General features: G+C 47.5%; 2 protein-coding genes and 1 long non-coding RNA gene across 3 annotated transcripts in view; 2 read left to right on the top strand and 1 right to left on the bottom strand.

Annotated features, from left to right (window-relative positions):
* The first annotated feature begins 6,295 nt into the window (after positions 1-6,295).
* On the top strand, positions 6,296-7,770 carry LOC114012306 (uncharacterized). Its single transcript, XR_003554683.2, has 3 exons — positions 6,296-6,429; positions 7,167-7,243; positions 7,335-7,770. It is a non-coding gene; the product is annotated as an uncharacterized LOC114012306 (long non-coding RNA).
* A 3,493-nt stretch (positions 7,771-11,263) lies between these two features.
* On the top strand, positions 11,264-12,505 carry RNF223 (ring finger protein 223). Its single transcript, XM_013299610.1, has 2 exons — positions 11,264-11,315; positions 11,658-12,505. The coding sequence occupies exons 1-2, from the start codon at positions 11,264-11,266 to the stop codon at positions 12,503-12,505; spliced, it is 900 nt and encodes a 299-aa protein (XP_013155064.1).
* Positions 12,506-14,750: 2,245 nt separating this feature from the next.
* The window catches only part of LOC101915334 (tyrosine-protein phosphatase non-receptor type 11-like), a 57,942-nt gene continuing 56,112 nt past the window's right edge, over positions 14,751-16,580 (bottom strand). The window contains exon 16 of the mRNA XM_055800036.1: positions 14,751-16,180. The gene's annotated coding sequence lies outside the window, so the exon portion shown is untranslated. The remainder of the gene's footprint in view (positions 16,181-16,580) is intronic.

The following is a 16,580-nucleotide window of genomic DNA, read 5'->3' as shown; positions in this document are numbered from 1 at the left end:
GAAAATGGATTGCACTGTGAATACAAATATTGTAATGTTCCTCTGTGTTTTATCACATGCATAAAGGATTCTGCCTTTCATTATTTGCAGAGGGCCAAATCCCACAGCCCTCTTCCAAGTTCTTCCTTCTGCCATGCTGGGACAGACAGCCCGTGGCTGGACAGAGTTCCTGCCCAGTAATTGCGCTGGAATATTGTTGTTACACTGGAACTGAAAGGCGCCAGTGCTCTGTGCTGTGCAAAGTGCTGCACAAAGGATACAGGGCATATCATTTAGAGCATGCAGTGTGTAAAGACCATGGCAGGATGATGTAAACAGAATGAGAGCAGCATTTACCTGTGCAACTGTACACATGCGTGCCTACGTGCACTGAAGGCAGGAGAGCTGCCCCGGGAGACGCCAAGGCTGCTTGAGTGCCAGGCTGCTTATTCCTCTGGACCTTGGATCCTCAGTGACTGTGAGCACACTGGGGAACTCCAGAGTGGCCCAGTGTAAAACCCGCTTGTATCCGCTGAGGATCTGGTGAGTTATCCCCTAGTTTTGTTCTCTCTAGTCGCAAACTTACGATATGGCAGCTTTTGTGACTCTGCGGGTCCCTAGAGTGAACACCAAGTGACTTGGAGCTTGAGGCGAGAGCTGCGAAGGCCTTCAGTGTCCTACTTTGCTAAAATGGCATAATAAATATGTATATGGAAAACAGTAGAAATATATTAAAAGGACATCACTCAAGATTGCTCTTTCCCTTTGAATCATTAACTGAAATGATGTCTCTTGCTGGAACGCCGAGTATAAGAGTGTCTCTCCAGCTCAGATCTGCATGTCTGAAAGTGTTTGGGGACAGAACCAGACCCAGGGATGAAGTTATAAATTAAAATTTTATGAAGACACAAAGAACATCCTTTTGTTCTTTTTATATCTCCATATAAGGGTAATGGTGATAAATTATCTGATGCACTAGAAGGACATTTTACCCTTGCACCAATACTGACTGCTTTTCACTTTGCTTTATCTTGCTGGAACTCAGTTTACATGTCTGCATCTACTAATGTATTTACAAATCCGTATGAGGGTATGTTTTGCATTCTTGTCCTGCCACATTCTTTAAGACTGAAGTATAAATTGGTCTCTTCAGCATGAACAACTCACGAAGATATTTTTCTTACTGTATTTCTAGCCAGTCTCACATCAGGGATATTATCCTGTACTCCCTTAAGCAGTTGAATGATTAACTGTGTATGTTAGTAACACAAATGAATATCCAACTGCAGATATAATTACAAGAACTAGACTTATTATGCACTGGCCATAACTGAAGTATCACACTTGCAAAAACATTCAACCACTGTCTGGAGGAGTTCAATACTTCTCTATCAATACTTCTGAAACTCAAGGAATGCAAAGCAAATATAGACATCATATATGAAGCAGGGATATAAAATGATCAGAGTTTAAAAAGCACAGCTACAATGCCATGCCCTAAGTTTAATCATCACATCCATCATTTCTATGTTGCGTAGGTAGAGGGCAAAGAAGGACCGATTTCTCCCTAAGGGCTTTAGAGGAAGGGGCAGGGGGTGCGGGGTGGGGCAGGAAGGTAAGAAGCATTTGCCCACTGCAGAGTTTTAGGACTATGATACGGCTCAAGGATAATTAGGCTTCTGGGATGGGAAAGGGAAGGAGACAGTAGGTGGAGTCCTGTGCTTGCTCAGTGCGGGAGCACTACAGTGCTGCTGGGACCAAGGTGTGGTGGTGACCTTCCCGCAGCTGGAAGTTACAGAGGTACCACCTCCACCAGTCTGTTTGCTTTGCTGAGCTTCATGGAAAAGTGTCTTTATTGATTTCTCAGTCATACATAGGTACTGTGGGGGTTATATCTGTGGGGATAAGAGAAGGAAGACTGCTGAGTCATCCTTGAGGGTAGGGAGAATATGAAAAAGAGAACTTAGGGTCACGCTTGTCCTGCGAGAGTGCTAAGAACGTGTGTCAATCATCTGATCCTTCTCAAGTTGGTGGACTCCTGCTGGGTGAAGAAAGCAAAAGGGATCAACTCAGAACATACTATTTATAACCTGAAAAGATTAGGATTAGTAGAGAGCTCTCGGGGTATGAGCATTTACCACAGATGTCACAGAGAACCCTCTCCCTCATCACCACCAGATCCTTTTTGTAGTGATCTGATGGGGAGCCATGGGCTGGAATTCAGGTCTGGTGTCAGAAAACGTCCCTGGTCAGGTGCATTAGCATCCCAACACCCCCTTCCTGCCTGGATGTGCTCTGATGAGTGCAAACAACCCACACTGTGGGCTGAGGCATCTATTCTGCTGCTAGGATGCTGTACGGACACAAGTTGAGCTGAACCCTGTTCACTCGTGGAAGGGGAGACTGTTGCCAGCAGAGGCCAGGTGCCTTGTGACAGAAGGAGAAGTCACTGGAGAGGAGAAGCAAGATGTGCCTGCAGACATTCACTCCTCAGCTCTGACATCACAGGCCATTTCCCAAGTTCATCATGTCACCACACCGGGCCGGGAAATGAGTAACACTGCCGGAACATGACCTCTGCGGGACAATCATCAGAGCAATTATCAATGTGTTGGTGAGAGCATGTTAACGTTGCCCTTCACCTTGCTTCTATTGCCATCTCCTCTAGTCCTGCTGATAGTCTCCCTCATCAGCAACATGCTATGACTGCAGCTGCCCCTGGAAAACTTATTCTAGGGCTGGCAACAACAACAGCTGCCTTACTGGCCCACGGGAAGAGCATCCCCCTTGTGTTTTGGGCGAGTAATTACTTTGGTTCCCACGCACCACGCATGCAGTACACCTCAGCTCCAGCTGCACGTGGGCCACATACAGCAGCGAAGGAGGTGGCACTGCGGTTCTTGGGAACATCTATCGACCCTTTAACAAGGACCATTCCTTTTACAGGTCACATTGTGGGTGTTACCTTGACTGAAAGAACTGCCACACTCACGGAATACTTCCAAGGACCTTAATTCTGGTTTGATTTTCTCTTCCTTTGAGCCACTGTTCATGATTGTTGATGTCAAACTTTCCTTGCAAGCCACTTGTCACAGCACTCTCCAAACTATCAAGCTGCAACAAGGTCTTTTACCACCTCATCCAGCACACTCTTCATAAAGTCCCTCTGCTGCCTTCTCCTTGTCTCACCTCATCCAGGACCCACTCTCTTCTCTCTGCTTCTTCCTCGGCTGCTCCCCCTTCATTGGCTCTCAACCACTTAACTTAACCAGCCACACCTGCACCTTATCTACATCGGCCAACCCACCGCCCCTGAAGCCAACCCACAGTTGTATATTACCAATGCTAATTAACCCAGCTTCATTCCACTACACTTCCCCTTTTTTTTTCTTTTTTTATGTTTTTAACAATCATTACAACCTTTTTACAAATAAATTTTTCATACAGTCCTCTACAACTCCTCTACAGCCACTGTAGAAGCAGCATGGACATTTGGAAAGCCAACAGTCTCCTGGGCATGATATCATGGATCACCAATGATTTGTAGACCATGGTTTGGCCATTGCTCCAACTCACTTACTCCTTCAGAAACAATGGACTAGAAAAAACGACCTGACCTTATGTCTGGGGAATGGATGCTATTCTTGCTATTTGAGACTCTACCCGTGAGTGGCTGACTCACACAGCCTCGAGCCACTGAACAGTAATAGTCACGAGTTATATAGTATCAGCAAAATTGCTATGTTGCACCTGTACCTTGTAATGATTATCTAATCGTGGTGCTCCCTGGTGACTACAGGAAGCGAAGAACAGTGCAGTTAGGTGCCAGGTAGACCCAGTGTTTGAATGAGATTAAACGACAGAGGCACACGATTCCAGAAACATGGTTTACTAGTCAGTAAAGGTGGGCATCACTTAAGAGGACAGGAGTCACCGGAGGGGCACAGCCAGTGGCTTTATATAATAGAAGCATTTTTTCTCAAAATCTATATTAAGCTACCTTAGTGGACATTTGTTGGTAATGCACAACTCTGACGGTGTTTCCCACTCCACCACCTGTTTAAAGTCTTATCCCTCTGCTCTGGCAAGTGACTCGGCCGCTGCAAGGGGCACGGCTTGTCCAGGCATTGCCACTTGCACAGAGGTCACAACAGCATTTCTCAGTGTTGACTGGGCTTCCCATGTGCCACAAAACCTCCCCAGCTGTAAAATGAGATAATATCCTCGATAGTTACTGGAAGGCTCAGTTCACTATGTCTGTGAAGTGTCTTGAGATTGTCTGATAGAAACAGCTAGAGAAGGATAAAATATAATTACATTAAAAGTATCCCACGGTGAGTTCCCGTCTAGCTTATCTGATGACTCACCAAGGCTCTTTCCTGACAGTACATAATGCGTACTTTGGAATTTAAATAGCCCAGTCTAGCTGTAGGTGCAAACTGCAACACTGCCCCAATGATAAGCCTTCCCTGGTTAGGCAGCCAGCTGCACGTGAAGCCAGACAAATAAGAGAGCTCCACGAGTTAGGGAAACATCGCTTAATGGTGCTGTTTACCACCCTGGAGCATTAATTGTATAGAGCATCAGGCCTCCTGACTCTGAGGAACGCTGTAGAACCAATAAGTGCTACTAGCTGGAGGCCAAAGAATTGTTTGCCAGGAAAACTCAGGCAGCAGTGGGTCTCACCACTTCTTCTGCACCCGATGAGCAGGCAACAGCGCAAGGTGGAGAGCTCAGCTACTGAGCGGGACCTGTGCCACCAGTCACAGGCGCTGGGTGTGGGGGTGTGTGTGCTGTATATTTTCACTGGTTTTCAGTAGTTTGGGAGCAGGCACATGAATGTGTCAGCTAACAGAAAACATAGCCTAAGTTGTATCCTCCTGCTGTAAGCGTTTAACCCTGCAGAGACTTCTGTTCCCTGTTGCACAAGCGTGTTTGGCTTAGACAGGCTTGTTCTCACCCAGTTAAAACCAGCACATCTGTCCTAAGCCATAGCTGTATTTTTCCCTTGAAAGTAAGGCGCAGCTCCATGAACCTACTAGACACGTCTTTTGTAGGCAGGAGTAACACTACCTGCACTGGAGTTTTGTCCTGCAAGGGCTGAGTCCAAAGCAGTTTGGCTCTTGACACTTGTGTTCTTCTGTAGCAACGTCTCCCTTGGGTTTCTCCAGCACAAAAGGCCTTCTAAATCCCCTCCAGGCTTTATAAATAGCTTTAGGATATAGCTCAACAAAGCAGAGCAGTAAACAATATCCAAAACATGAACAAAAAGGTATCACCACTAGATGTTCTAAGTGGTACCTAATAACGAGAAACTCACTAGCCTTGGGTGAAGGGAAAAAGAAATCAGAAAAAGTTTGTTGCTCTTTGCTTGGTCATTTCCAATTTTGATTTTTTCTTTCCACCCATCTTTATTTGGTGGCTTTAGCTTATCTACTGAGATTAATTACAGTGAGAATGAAAAGACTTATATACTTGGGCAGTAGAGGTAAAGACAAGCTGACGAAAGAGCCTAAAGCTATCACCAGCAGTCTGTTTTTATTACTTCGCGATATACTTTGCTTCGCTTCACAATAAGGAGCCTGGCTTGCAAGTTTTTAAATGGTCATGTCCTCAACCAGTTGGTAGTTGCTGTTAGAAATAATCCTCCTGAAAAGAATACATACCCTTTAGAAGACCTCACCACTTCACCCACAGTCCCGGATGAGATGGCAACGGTTACTGATGCTGGTAAAATATGGTGAGGTGATGGTGGGAGGGTCTGACAACTGAAAGCTTCGATACAGGTGGGATCCTACATCAGGTCGCTGGCTGGAGCCACTGTGACCAGCCCTATGTACCAGGCAACACCCACCCCTTGCAGGTTCCCATCTAAACACACAATCCAGACAAAGACTATGACCAAAAAAACAAAGACTTAAAATTCCTTTTCTGAACTTCTATTTCGTTCACCTAATTAATTATTTATATAGGAAATGAGCCACAGAAGTCATTAATGGAAATTATTTTGCTCAAGGTCACAGTGCTTATACCAGAGAAATATATCTCCTACATCTCATCCCGGTGTTCCAGTCACATCATCTTCATTCCTGCGTGGTTTAGCAAAAATCAGTTTAGAACAAGTAGTTTCTGCACACAGAGAATACCTCTGAGAAGCACCCGAGGTGTGCATGCGTAACACAAGTTCAAGGAAGTAACAGTATTAATAAAGTAACTGCTTCCATTTAGCACCACTGTTCCTTTAAGCACAAACATGAAGCATGTGCTCCCACAAGTGATTGCTCCCAGTCCTCTGGGATCCACCCACGACCAGCTGCAGCCTCCGACATGCTCAGTCTATTCCTCTGAGCAGAAGATAAAAATAACTGCAAGCCTCCCACTCACTTTTGGAAGCCAAGCCCTGCTCGTCATCCCAGCAGGGCGCTGGGTCTCCGCAGGCTGGGTCCTTGGGTACGCAGTGTATCCCCGCAGGGGGAGGAGCGTGTGGCGTGTGTGGGGTGCTGGCGTGTGTGGGCTGCTGGCATGTGTGGGGTGCTGGCGTGTGTGGGGCAGCCCAGTTTGCCCCAGGTGCTCAGCTTCTGGGCTGGGCTCATCCCGTTCCCTGCAGCAGTCACGTTGAGGCTGGTGGCACCTCGCAGAGGCTGACACCCCGCAGCGCCGCAGCCTGCTCGCTGCAGGCAGCAATCCTGGCCTTAGCGGTGGGTAAAGGGCTTCAGATGCGCCTCTGTCCTTCAGAGCATGACCACAGAGTCAGCATTGCTCCGCTGACTACCAGGGAAAGGGTCTCAGCAAGACCCAAGCCAAGGACTTTTGTTCCTCAGTGTGTTACCGAATGTAACGTACCCCAGCAAGTTACTGAAAGGCTGTTAATTTTGAGCCCAGTTCACCAAAGTGCTTATGCAAGTGACTAAGCGAGCAAGACTTTTAAAAATCTGATTTACATCCATTCATCAGACATCCTGCTTTGTCAGCTGTAGACAGGGTTTGCTCCTGGCCTCACTCACCCCAAACAGCGACATAAATAGTTGGGGGAGCACAGTGGGCTGGTACCCCCGCTCAGCCCAGTGCGTGGGTTGCTGTCCCTGTGGTACACGCATGCTCCGCTGAAGGAGCTCTACCATCAAGATGCAGAGCTGGGAAAGTTTTAGTCTTGACCTGCTTTCTCCACTGAGGCATTTGTCTTCTAGTCACCCATGGAGCTCATCATGAGTCCACTGGAGGAGCAATGCTCTAGCCCAGATCCTTCTAACTGTGGAAGGATCAGGTAACCCTACTTTTAATCCTAAAACTGATTTAAAATGTTGGCAATTTCCACATGCTTCTTTTATTCTTAACAGCCTCCTTTTGGATTTCAGCTCACTAGAACTGAGCAGTGTGAGCTGAAGTAGAAGAACATGGAAGCCAAAGCATCTGACTGCCACTGAAGTCTATGGGATTTAGACACTTCTCTGTCCCAAAAGATGGATACAGTTCCATATGTTTTTAGAGTGAAGTTTCTCAACCACTTTTTAGGAAAGGCCTTCCTGACACCACCCAGAAAAAAATCCACAGACCATGTTGTTGTTTCTTTGAGGAACTGAACAAAGAAAAGCAGTACTTGCAATAAAAAAAGAACGAGACTAAACCTTGAATGTTTGCCTGTTACTTCCCGCACCACCACGTACACACACTTATTTCCTTATCTGCGTGTGAGTGTAAATTTGTTGCTTCTTTTTTCCGGATCATGGACTGATGTCCTTTGAACCACAAAAGGTTTGCAGGTCAAATAATATTTCTCTATGGCAATTATTACAGAAAGCTGCAAAGAATGAAATTCCTTCTCTGTGACAAGCCATACAGTATTATTTTGAACAATTGTATAGGAGCTTGAAGCAGACATACGATCATATAGAGTGGTTTGGTTAACTTTGTTTTGAAAAGTCTTTTTTGCTTTTTTTGCACTGCTTTCAGGCTTTCAAACTTATACCAGATTTTTCTGTTGCAACAGGGTTTTTTTTCTCAACCAGTCGCAAGAAATTTGACTGTCAGAATCTTGTTTCTGCTGTTAATCTAAGGCACTTTCAAATTATTTGCCCTTCAGGAAGAAACAAGAGAATCTGCCTTTTTAGGTGCCCTGAAATTTTCTTCCAGAAGATTTGCTGCCCCATGAAAACATGGCCAGTACATCTGACCCAGCCGGACCAGATTATGAAGGGCGATTAAAAAAACTCTCAAAGGTCATCGAAGAACTGTGAGAATTGGTCAGAAAGCAGGTGGCCTTCCCCAGTCCAGCGAAGATGAAGGAACAAGCATTTCTTACATCGCTTCCCTCGGGCAGGCTCCGGGTGTCCCGCAGCGCTGCCCCTTATCAGGAGCATTCCTGCCTGCTGTTTGTCACAAACCGGCCGGAGCGGGAGCGCGCAGCCCAGGCAGTGATTCAGTGGTGATGGGGAAGGGCAGGTGGAGCAGGTAAGTCACCTCCAGACAGGAGGGTATAAAAGACACTTGAATTACAGCAGCAGGGCCACTTGCACACCGGGAGCTGTTAGAGGTTACTTGTATTGCCAGACCTTCTGTGTGCTTGGAAGCGAGTCGGGAAGCTACCGGGGAGCTCGAATACCGGGAGGCAGCTTATAAATACAAAAGACCCTGAGCCTAAGACAATCCTCTGGAGAGAAGACTCTTCAGGGGTAGAAATCAAGAGCCCAGAACATGCTTTTCTCCTCCTAAACAGCACTTGAACAGGTATTTATAGACTTTAATCTGCTGTACACCTCTTAACTTGCTGGGTATTCAGTCTCTCTGAGTTAAAGATACCATTAGGGAATCATGCTACAGAACAGTTTTGGCCACTATCTTAACTGCGTACTCTCGTTTGTCTGGTTTTATGGTGTGGAAGTAGGTTTTCTAGGACTTGTTGAGAAGTGAAAAGTACTTAAGTACTTAGTTTTAAATCTGAGTTTACAAGTCTCTCCTGAATGGTTTTGTTATTTACTGATGTTCCCAAAGTTTCTGGAAAGCCCAGGTAAAGAGCTGGGAAAGTGAGGTAAACAGCTGCAGGGTCTGAGGGGATGCAGTGTGACCGTGCAGGTCTGAACAATTGAAGATATTGTCTTATATTAAAAAAAATAAATAAATCATGTGATCATGTAGCGCAGAAAAAAAAAAAAAAAGGCCAATAGAAAAACAAAGAAATAACCCCCCCCCCCGACCCTAACTAATTCTATTGAGATTCCAGACTGCGTGTCTTCATTGGGGCTTTCCAGCTTTAGTGGCCGGCTCTCATTTCGTAGTACAGCAGGAGTGCAAGAGAAACCTTGGTCCCTGCGTTAGCTGCTGCCCAAACCCATTTTTTCTTTCTGAGCATCAGCATTACGGCAACACACCAAAAGACCCAAGCAGCGGGCAGAGGCTGACCTGTCCAGTGCGGCGCAGCGTGAGTTTAAACTGTCTTTCCCATGACTCTGTGCCCTGCTCCTTGTATCTTCCCAGTTTAAGTCAACTACCTGTGTCATGTCTGACCAAGGTGCCTCGTAACACCAAAATATTGATAAAAGTAAGTAGACTCAAAAGTTATTAAAACTAAGAAGCATCTATAGTGTCACGATCATCTGTAGCAAAGGCAAAACATGGGCAAAAGCTTCTATCTTCATTTAAAAGCAACCGTTGTGAGTAAACTTCCTCCAGTTCACTATCACAACACTGCTGTTGCTGTAGCTGTCACGTTACAAACTAGCAAAAACCCCAACAGAACAGCTTTTTCCCATAGGTTACGAAATTACAGTTTGCGCAAGCAAAGGCTCTCTCTTTCTGAGGTTACCAGGTTGCCACTGGTTTTGCTGCTCATCATCTCTGACAAACACTTGAAGCTTGAGGGACTGCAAAGAACTGGGCGTAGGGAATGCAGTTCTGCAAAACAGATTTAGTAAAAAAAAAACCAACCTAACTCAAAACAACTGGGGTTTTCCCTCACCTCTGTGCCAGCTTGGGCTCTGGATTTGTAATTCATCAGCATCTGCCAGATTGTGCTAAAACATGCACGGTGATCTGTAGCCAGAAAAAAATTTTAAAAAAAATTAAAAACCCATCACAACTTGCTGAAATGTGCAGATAGCCTGTGACTGAAAATTTAACTTGAGGAGAGGCTTCACAAAATTTTCTTCATTTAGAATAAGGGAAGAAAAAGAAGGAAGGTTCTTAAAGTTGGTTCCAGCTCCGGCAATGCTAGCTGTGATGGCAGAGGGGGGAATACTTCACTCTTAAATAATGGAGACTTTTTTGGTGCAATGTGAGGAATACGCAGTCCTTCTGATACCTCAAATTAGCTTTCTGTGCTGAGACGTGGAGTCTCTAGTCATGCTGGTGAGCCACTGCTGGAGTGATGGGAGACCTATAATTACAGCAGCAATCTGAACCTTTCTGGCTTGTCATCGGTAAATCTCCCAACACAAAGAATCAAGCCTAGCTAGTTCAGTGACACAGGCTACAAAAATGTTCCCCAGGCACACAGCATCAGGGCCATCGCTGGGAATTTCCTCCAGCTGAACAGTTGCTTTCAGGTAAAAGTGCTTGATAGCTGAAAAGTTGTATATATCTGAATATCTGCATGTATGCGAAGCTGCATGTCTAGCCTAGGGATAACTTGAGTTCAGGGCAACGCTTCGGTTGCTGAAAAGACTGGAGCGCATTGTAAACCAGTTTGCTAGAAGTGGCGTATCAGCCGCTCAGCTCGAGGCTCCTGCCTGCACACCACAACAAAGCAGAGAGCACATGGCAGCACACAGCAAGGCTTGGGCCGTGCTGGCACTGCTCCAGGGCCGAGGACAGGGAGGAACTGTGTTTCCCTAGGGAAACCAGAGCAACAAGGAAACAGCAAAGAATTCCCCTTGCTCTGGCGCCAAGGCCATTTCCTTCAATGTTGCTTTTCTTGCTGTGTCACAGTGACAAGACAGAAATGCTTCTTGTGCTGCTTGGAGTCAAGGATGAAATAAACTTTGCAAGATAAGGTGTTTCCTCACCTCCCTTGGGTTCTCCTGTGATATGGGGGGGAGTTCAGACCCCGCTGTGGACAGACTAAACCAGGCAGCATCACCGGGTGGTGCCTCGCCTGCCTGCCAGGCATGAACCATGATTCAAGGCACAAAGCTCTGTCAGAGCACATCAAGAAAGATTAACCTTCCCCCTCATCACCTCCACAACTGAACAGCGTTATCTGTCTCTTAGGCCTTGCTCATGCTGCCACCATAATATCTGAGTGCCTCCCAGACACTGGGAGACTGCCATAGCGAGGTCCCTGCTTGACCTCATGGAGTCTTCTGCTCTCCTCCCTGCTCAGGTTTCGGCGAGCACCAGCCGGGGTAGGTTTTTGTTGTGTTTTTTCTGCCCAGAGGGAGGCATGTATGGGGAAAGACTGCACCCATCTATAAGCCCATGGGGGTTCTGGTGAAAAGGCTTTGGCTGGATGGTGGATCTCTGCTGGTTGCTTGCTTCTTTGCAGGATGTTTAACTTCACCTTCGGTATGCAGCTTCAAACAGGCTACCTGTGTCATTCTCGTCTCTAGCAGGGATCTCTTCCAGGCTCAGGATGCCGTGGAAGTCACGAACTTGCTCTTTGTTCCTTTTAAGGGGTTACACACAGGCCTGGTGATGGGTGTGTTCAAATTGTTTGAAATGAAGGCTGTGGTTTTCTTCTCTTCTAGAGTCTCCCAGGGCTCTGTTCATTTCCTCGGGCTCCGTCATGTCGTGCTTCACGCAGCTGTGGCACTCCAGCACACCAGACTCCCCCACCAGCCCAGTCCCTGCATCTCCAAGTGAAATCCCCATCCCCATCAGCCCCATCGTTGTCACCTCCCCAGGAGATGGCAAGAGGAAGGCAAGGTCCCCAACTGACAAGCCGGGGTCTCCAAACCCAACATCTCCGAAGCCAACCTCCCCTGTTGAGTGTTCCATTTGCTTCAACACCTACGACAATACCTTCAAGACGCCCAAGCTGCTCCAGTGCTCCCACGTGTTCTGCCTGGAGTGCGTGGCCCGCCTGAGCACGGGGCTGCCCCCAAACCAGCCAGAGGACCAGCTCCCCTGCCCCTTCTGCAGGCAGCTGACCAGCATCCCTCAGGAAGGTGCCCCAGCACTGGAGACCAGCAGGGAGCTCCTCGCCACGCTGCCTCCCGAACTCCAGCAGGAGAAGGTGCTCTGGATGGAAGGGACCAAGCTCTGCTGCCGTCAGTCTTCTGACGACCCTGAGAATCCAGACTCGTGTATCTCCATTGACGTTGCCATGAGCAAGCCAGAAAGCCCGGAGGCCCCCCCGGCAGGGTTAGCTGGGAGGCTGTCCCGCTGTGACATGTGCGATGACTGGAAACGCATCGTCCTCCTCTCCGCGTTGATCATCATCCTGTTCTGCATCATTCTGTGGCCAGTCCAGTGTGCCCTGAAGACAGGGAACCTCCGCTGCTTCACAAGGACTGTTGCAATGAGCAGGCCAGAGTATCTTCCCCCTAAACACACCACAGTGGCACCACCAGTGACACAACCCCCCTTCCAGTAGCAGCGAGGCTGCCAGCTCCCTCCCTGCAGCACGCGCGGCCGGCAGGACCAATGCCCCAGGCATGTTCCTTGTTTGCTGGCAGACCCCGTGGCCCACTCCCCACACTCCCCCTGTGCCTGCGCTTGAACACACGCATCCTCCTCCAGGAGTTCTGCCGAAACACTTGCCTGCCAAGCCGTCTCCAGCCCAGGAATGCTCCAAGGAGCTGCCTCAGCATCCTGCTGCCAAGCTCTCCATAGAAACGGAGCCTTCCAAGCAACAGGCAGGTTCCTCGGAGGTTTGCCATGAGTGGCACCGGCACCCACCATGTGCTGCCTTGGATGGACCCCAGGTGACACTGGGTGCAATTCCTCTAACTCCCTCAGGGAATTAAAGGGCTATTTTTGCAAACTGAAGGATCTACCTGATTATTCCTAAGAGGAGCTGGGAACTGGAGGGTAAAGACATGTCAGAGTCGTATAAGCAGATGAAAATTATCCTTATTCCGCATGCCTGGGACATTTTCCAGGGCATTATTCAGTGCTGGTGGTGCAAATGCTGCCTCCTGCTGACACACCCGGGTCTGTCACCGCTACCCCTTTCCCAGCTGTGCTGCTATTCTGGTGAGCTTTTGAACGGAACAAAGCAGCCTTTCTACCCATTTTTTCCCTAAGATGACGCTTAAAAAAAAATCACTCATCCCTACCTGGAAAGCGATTTTGAAGGCAGGGGGTGAGCACTGTTAGGACACTGACACAGTGGTACCACCCCGCCCCTCGAGTGACACCATCAGTGAACTTGATTCATACTCACAGACAAACTGTTACCACAACGATAGATGTTCCTTCTTTTGAGAGCTTTACCCTCCTAATCTTAACGTGTCAGTATTAAGACACAGGCCAGTTCTTACACTTATATTTTTATTTGATCCAGTGATCTTCTGACAGTGATTAACAAAAGTCTTCATGATGACAGTGGCTTACAATTAAATGTTTTCTATTCAAACACATGGATGTAAGATGGCATTCTATGTAAGTACCATATGTGTATGTATTAAATTATGGTTTTATACAATGCAAGGTGTCAGTTTGTAGCAATTACTCCACATTTCCCTTCCTACCTGCAGCTGGAGGTGTTCGCTTAGCAGCCCCGAGTCCAGCTGCATTCCCAAATCATGGTAGCTACACAGCAGGTGGCATGTCTGTACTCTGGGTCGTACATCAGCTGTCCCAGCGTTGTACAATGCTGCACACATGGGCAGCTTTATCCTGTAAATCCACACTTACTACCATCTAGGTGGTGCTGCCCCAGATGCAACTTCCCTCTGTGTCTACCTGATTTGACCTGACCTGAAAAATGAGAAGCTGCAAAGACTGCTCATCTTTTGCTTCTTCCCAGCTGGATGAAAGTTGCTTCCAGTCTCCGTTTTCAGGAAATCTAATTTGAAATAGAAAAGGCTGAAGCAATGGCAGAAGTAACTCCAGTCTGTTGCTATGCAAAACTCCTGTGGAAAGCCGCTGTGCGCTGTATCTGCAACACCTTTGTTGTTCAGCTGCAGGCTGGTATTATCTGCGCCAGCCATGTGTCTGCAGAAACTACTCCAGGCACTCTTAACAACTTCTGCCAAAGTCACTGGGCTTGACAGGGATTCTCACTTGTATCACCCTGTCCATTCCACTGTGCTTGCCACTGAAGGGATATCTTCACAGGACCAATTTAAACGTGCTCTTGGAAAAAGCGACTCACCAAGACTTAAGGCAGAGAAGGGACTTCCATTTTACCCGAGGTGCGTTTGGGGCTAAGCCCAGCAAACAGACACTAGTGCAGACGAAGTGCTTTGTCATCACATCTTCGTTACCACTCAGCTCCCACTGATGGGACCTAAGGGCAGGGGAGCGGGAAATAACATCTTCAGCCTATAAAATCTATTGTTACGGTGGCAACTGGGCCACAGAGATGTTCCCACAGTTCCAACTGCTCCCAATTGTCTGTCACAGCATCCTTGGGGGGGCTGTCCCTTTGCACCTCCCCTTCTCACTGTGGGCTTGGGAACACAGGCTGAAGGTTTAGCTGGAAGGCAGCTGAACCTCTCACTCACGCATAACCAAAAGGAAGAGCCAAAGCAAGTGAAAATGGGGCCCTGAGCAGCAGCGTTTGGCGATGGGACACACTGGGGCTGCCCCATTGTCCGCATCAACTGTCAAGTCACTTTCCCAAAAAGTAAACTACTTCAGGAAAAAAAAAACAACACCAAAACAAAACCACCTGCCTTGAGAATATTCAATATTTATTAAAAGTGCAATAAAAATAAACAGTTCTCCTGTCCCTGGGACATGGGACCAGGAAGACCAGCCAGGAAATACAGCCAAGGTACATCATTGTGCTCTTGTTCAACCCCTTCTGCTCAACACTCGGAGCCGGCGCTCCAGGCACTAACACCCCCACCATGCAGCGAGCCCACCCTGTGCCAGGGACCTAGGAGGACCCCAGCATCAGCCCCACGTATGCTCTGGAGGTTCAGGCACTGGCCCTCAGACCCAAGGCTCCCCTCAGAGCACACTTCCAGACACGTGGATCCTGCAGGAAGGGGTTCTTTGGAAGGCCTATTTGCAGGCCTTAGGGCTGGAACAGCAGGAAGCACTGGCAGTCACAAGTCAAGACTTATGACCAGAACTGGAATACTCCACTCAGTGACACGCTCATCTTCATAGCGCTGGTCAAGTCACAAACACTCCTACAACACCCTTACTCAGCAGACACAACACTTGCCATATAGTTGCAAGGGAGAAAGAAAAGAGGTCATGCAGCAAGGTAATGCAAGAGCTGCATCAAGCTTAGAGGGGCCCAGCTCAAAAAGTTCAGCTCCGTTAGTATTCGAGGCTGTTACTCGCTAGGGGTGGCTAAAAGCACAGCGCACAGCCACAGCTGCTTTCCTGCCCTTCAGCACCCATCAGTTAGGTGAGATTTCACTTAGTTCAGCGCTGAGACCCACACAGCCAGGATGGAGATGCCCACCTCTGTCTCTCAGTTCTGCTATGAAACCCGCGTGCAGAGCGGCTAGCACTCCCAGGCACACACACGCGTCTGCTGTACTACAGCAGCAGGGCTTGCTCGGTGTGCTTTGGCAGGGTTGCATAGAAATCTAGAACCAGTACAGCCAAAAGGAAGTGTGAGAAGAGAACGAACAGAGGTGCAAATACCTGGGTCCAGGCAGTGCTCTCTATTTCTCACACTCACAGGCAGCAAAGTTACTCCAGGATTTAGTCTAAAAACACTTAGAAATGATTGACCTAATGAAAACATTGAAGTGTACTAACATTTTACTAACACCCTAAGTGGGCAACCCTGGAAAAGCTCCTAAGCAAATAGTTGTTTCCATTCCTTTTAACAATTTGTATGTAAAAAATAAGAATCTTAAATTAAAAAAAAAAAAAATTAAACTGAGCTTTGATGCCCTAATGAATGTCCAGAGGCACTTCCACATAAATATCAACCTACTGATACAGGGGAGAATGGGAGAAGATCCTTCTCACGAATAAGTTAGGTCAAGGCACGTTCTTAGGCGCAGACTCTGCTTGCTTCTTACAGTCAGCTTCTTCCTCGCTGAATCCAAGGTGCTTGGGGAAGGCAAGATGGGCAAAAAAAATTGTCTGCAACTGCAGAACTTGGGAAGGGTGGACGTAAACACTGTAAATCCTGCATTCCAAAAAACAAGAAGGAAGAAGGGTGGCAGGGTTTATAACTGGGAGAAAAGTGCATTGATAAGGCTACAGAGCTGAGACACTCCCAGCGTGTGAAGTCTTTCCTATTTGTTTGCATACAGTCTTGTTCTCCGAGTCTGACAGCCTCCTAACGTAACAGTCCAAAAAAACAGATCTCCCCCCACCCTGGTAACATTATAAATGTGTTTCCCTGTTCAGGTCCCGTTTTGCCATTCCCCCCTGTTCTCTGCCACAGCCACATTGTAGAATCACGCAAACATTTAGGTCGGAAAAGACCTTTAAGACCATCGAGTCCAACCGTTAACCTGGGACTGCCAAGTCCACCACTAAACATGTCCCTAAGTACAACGTCTTCAGGCTCCATCAGCTTTCAT

The sequence above is a fragment of the Falco peregrinus genome, chromosome 3, assembly GCF_023634155.1.
Source record: "Falco peregrinus isolate bFalPer1 chromosome 3, bFalPer1.pri, whole genome shotgun sequence".
NCBI classification, from domain to species: Eukaryota; Metazoa; Chordata; class Aves; order Falconiformes; family Falconidae; genus Falco; species Falco peregrinus.
Note: the sequence above shows the minus strand (reverse complement) of the source record. Positions and strands in the feature narration are given on the sequence as shown.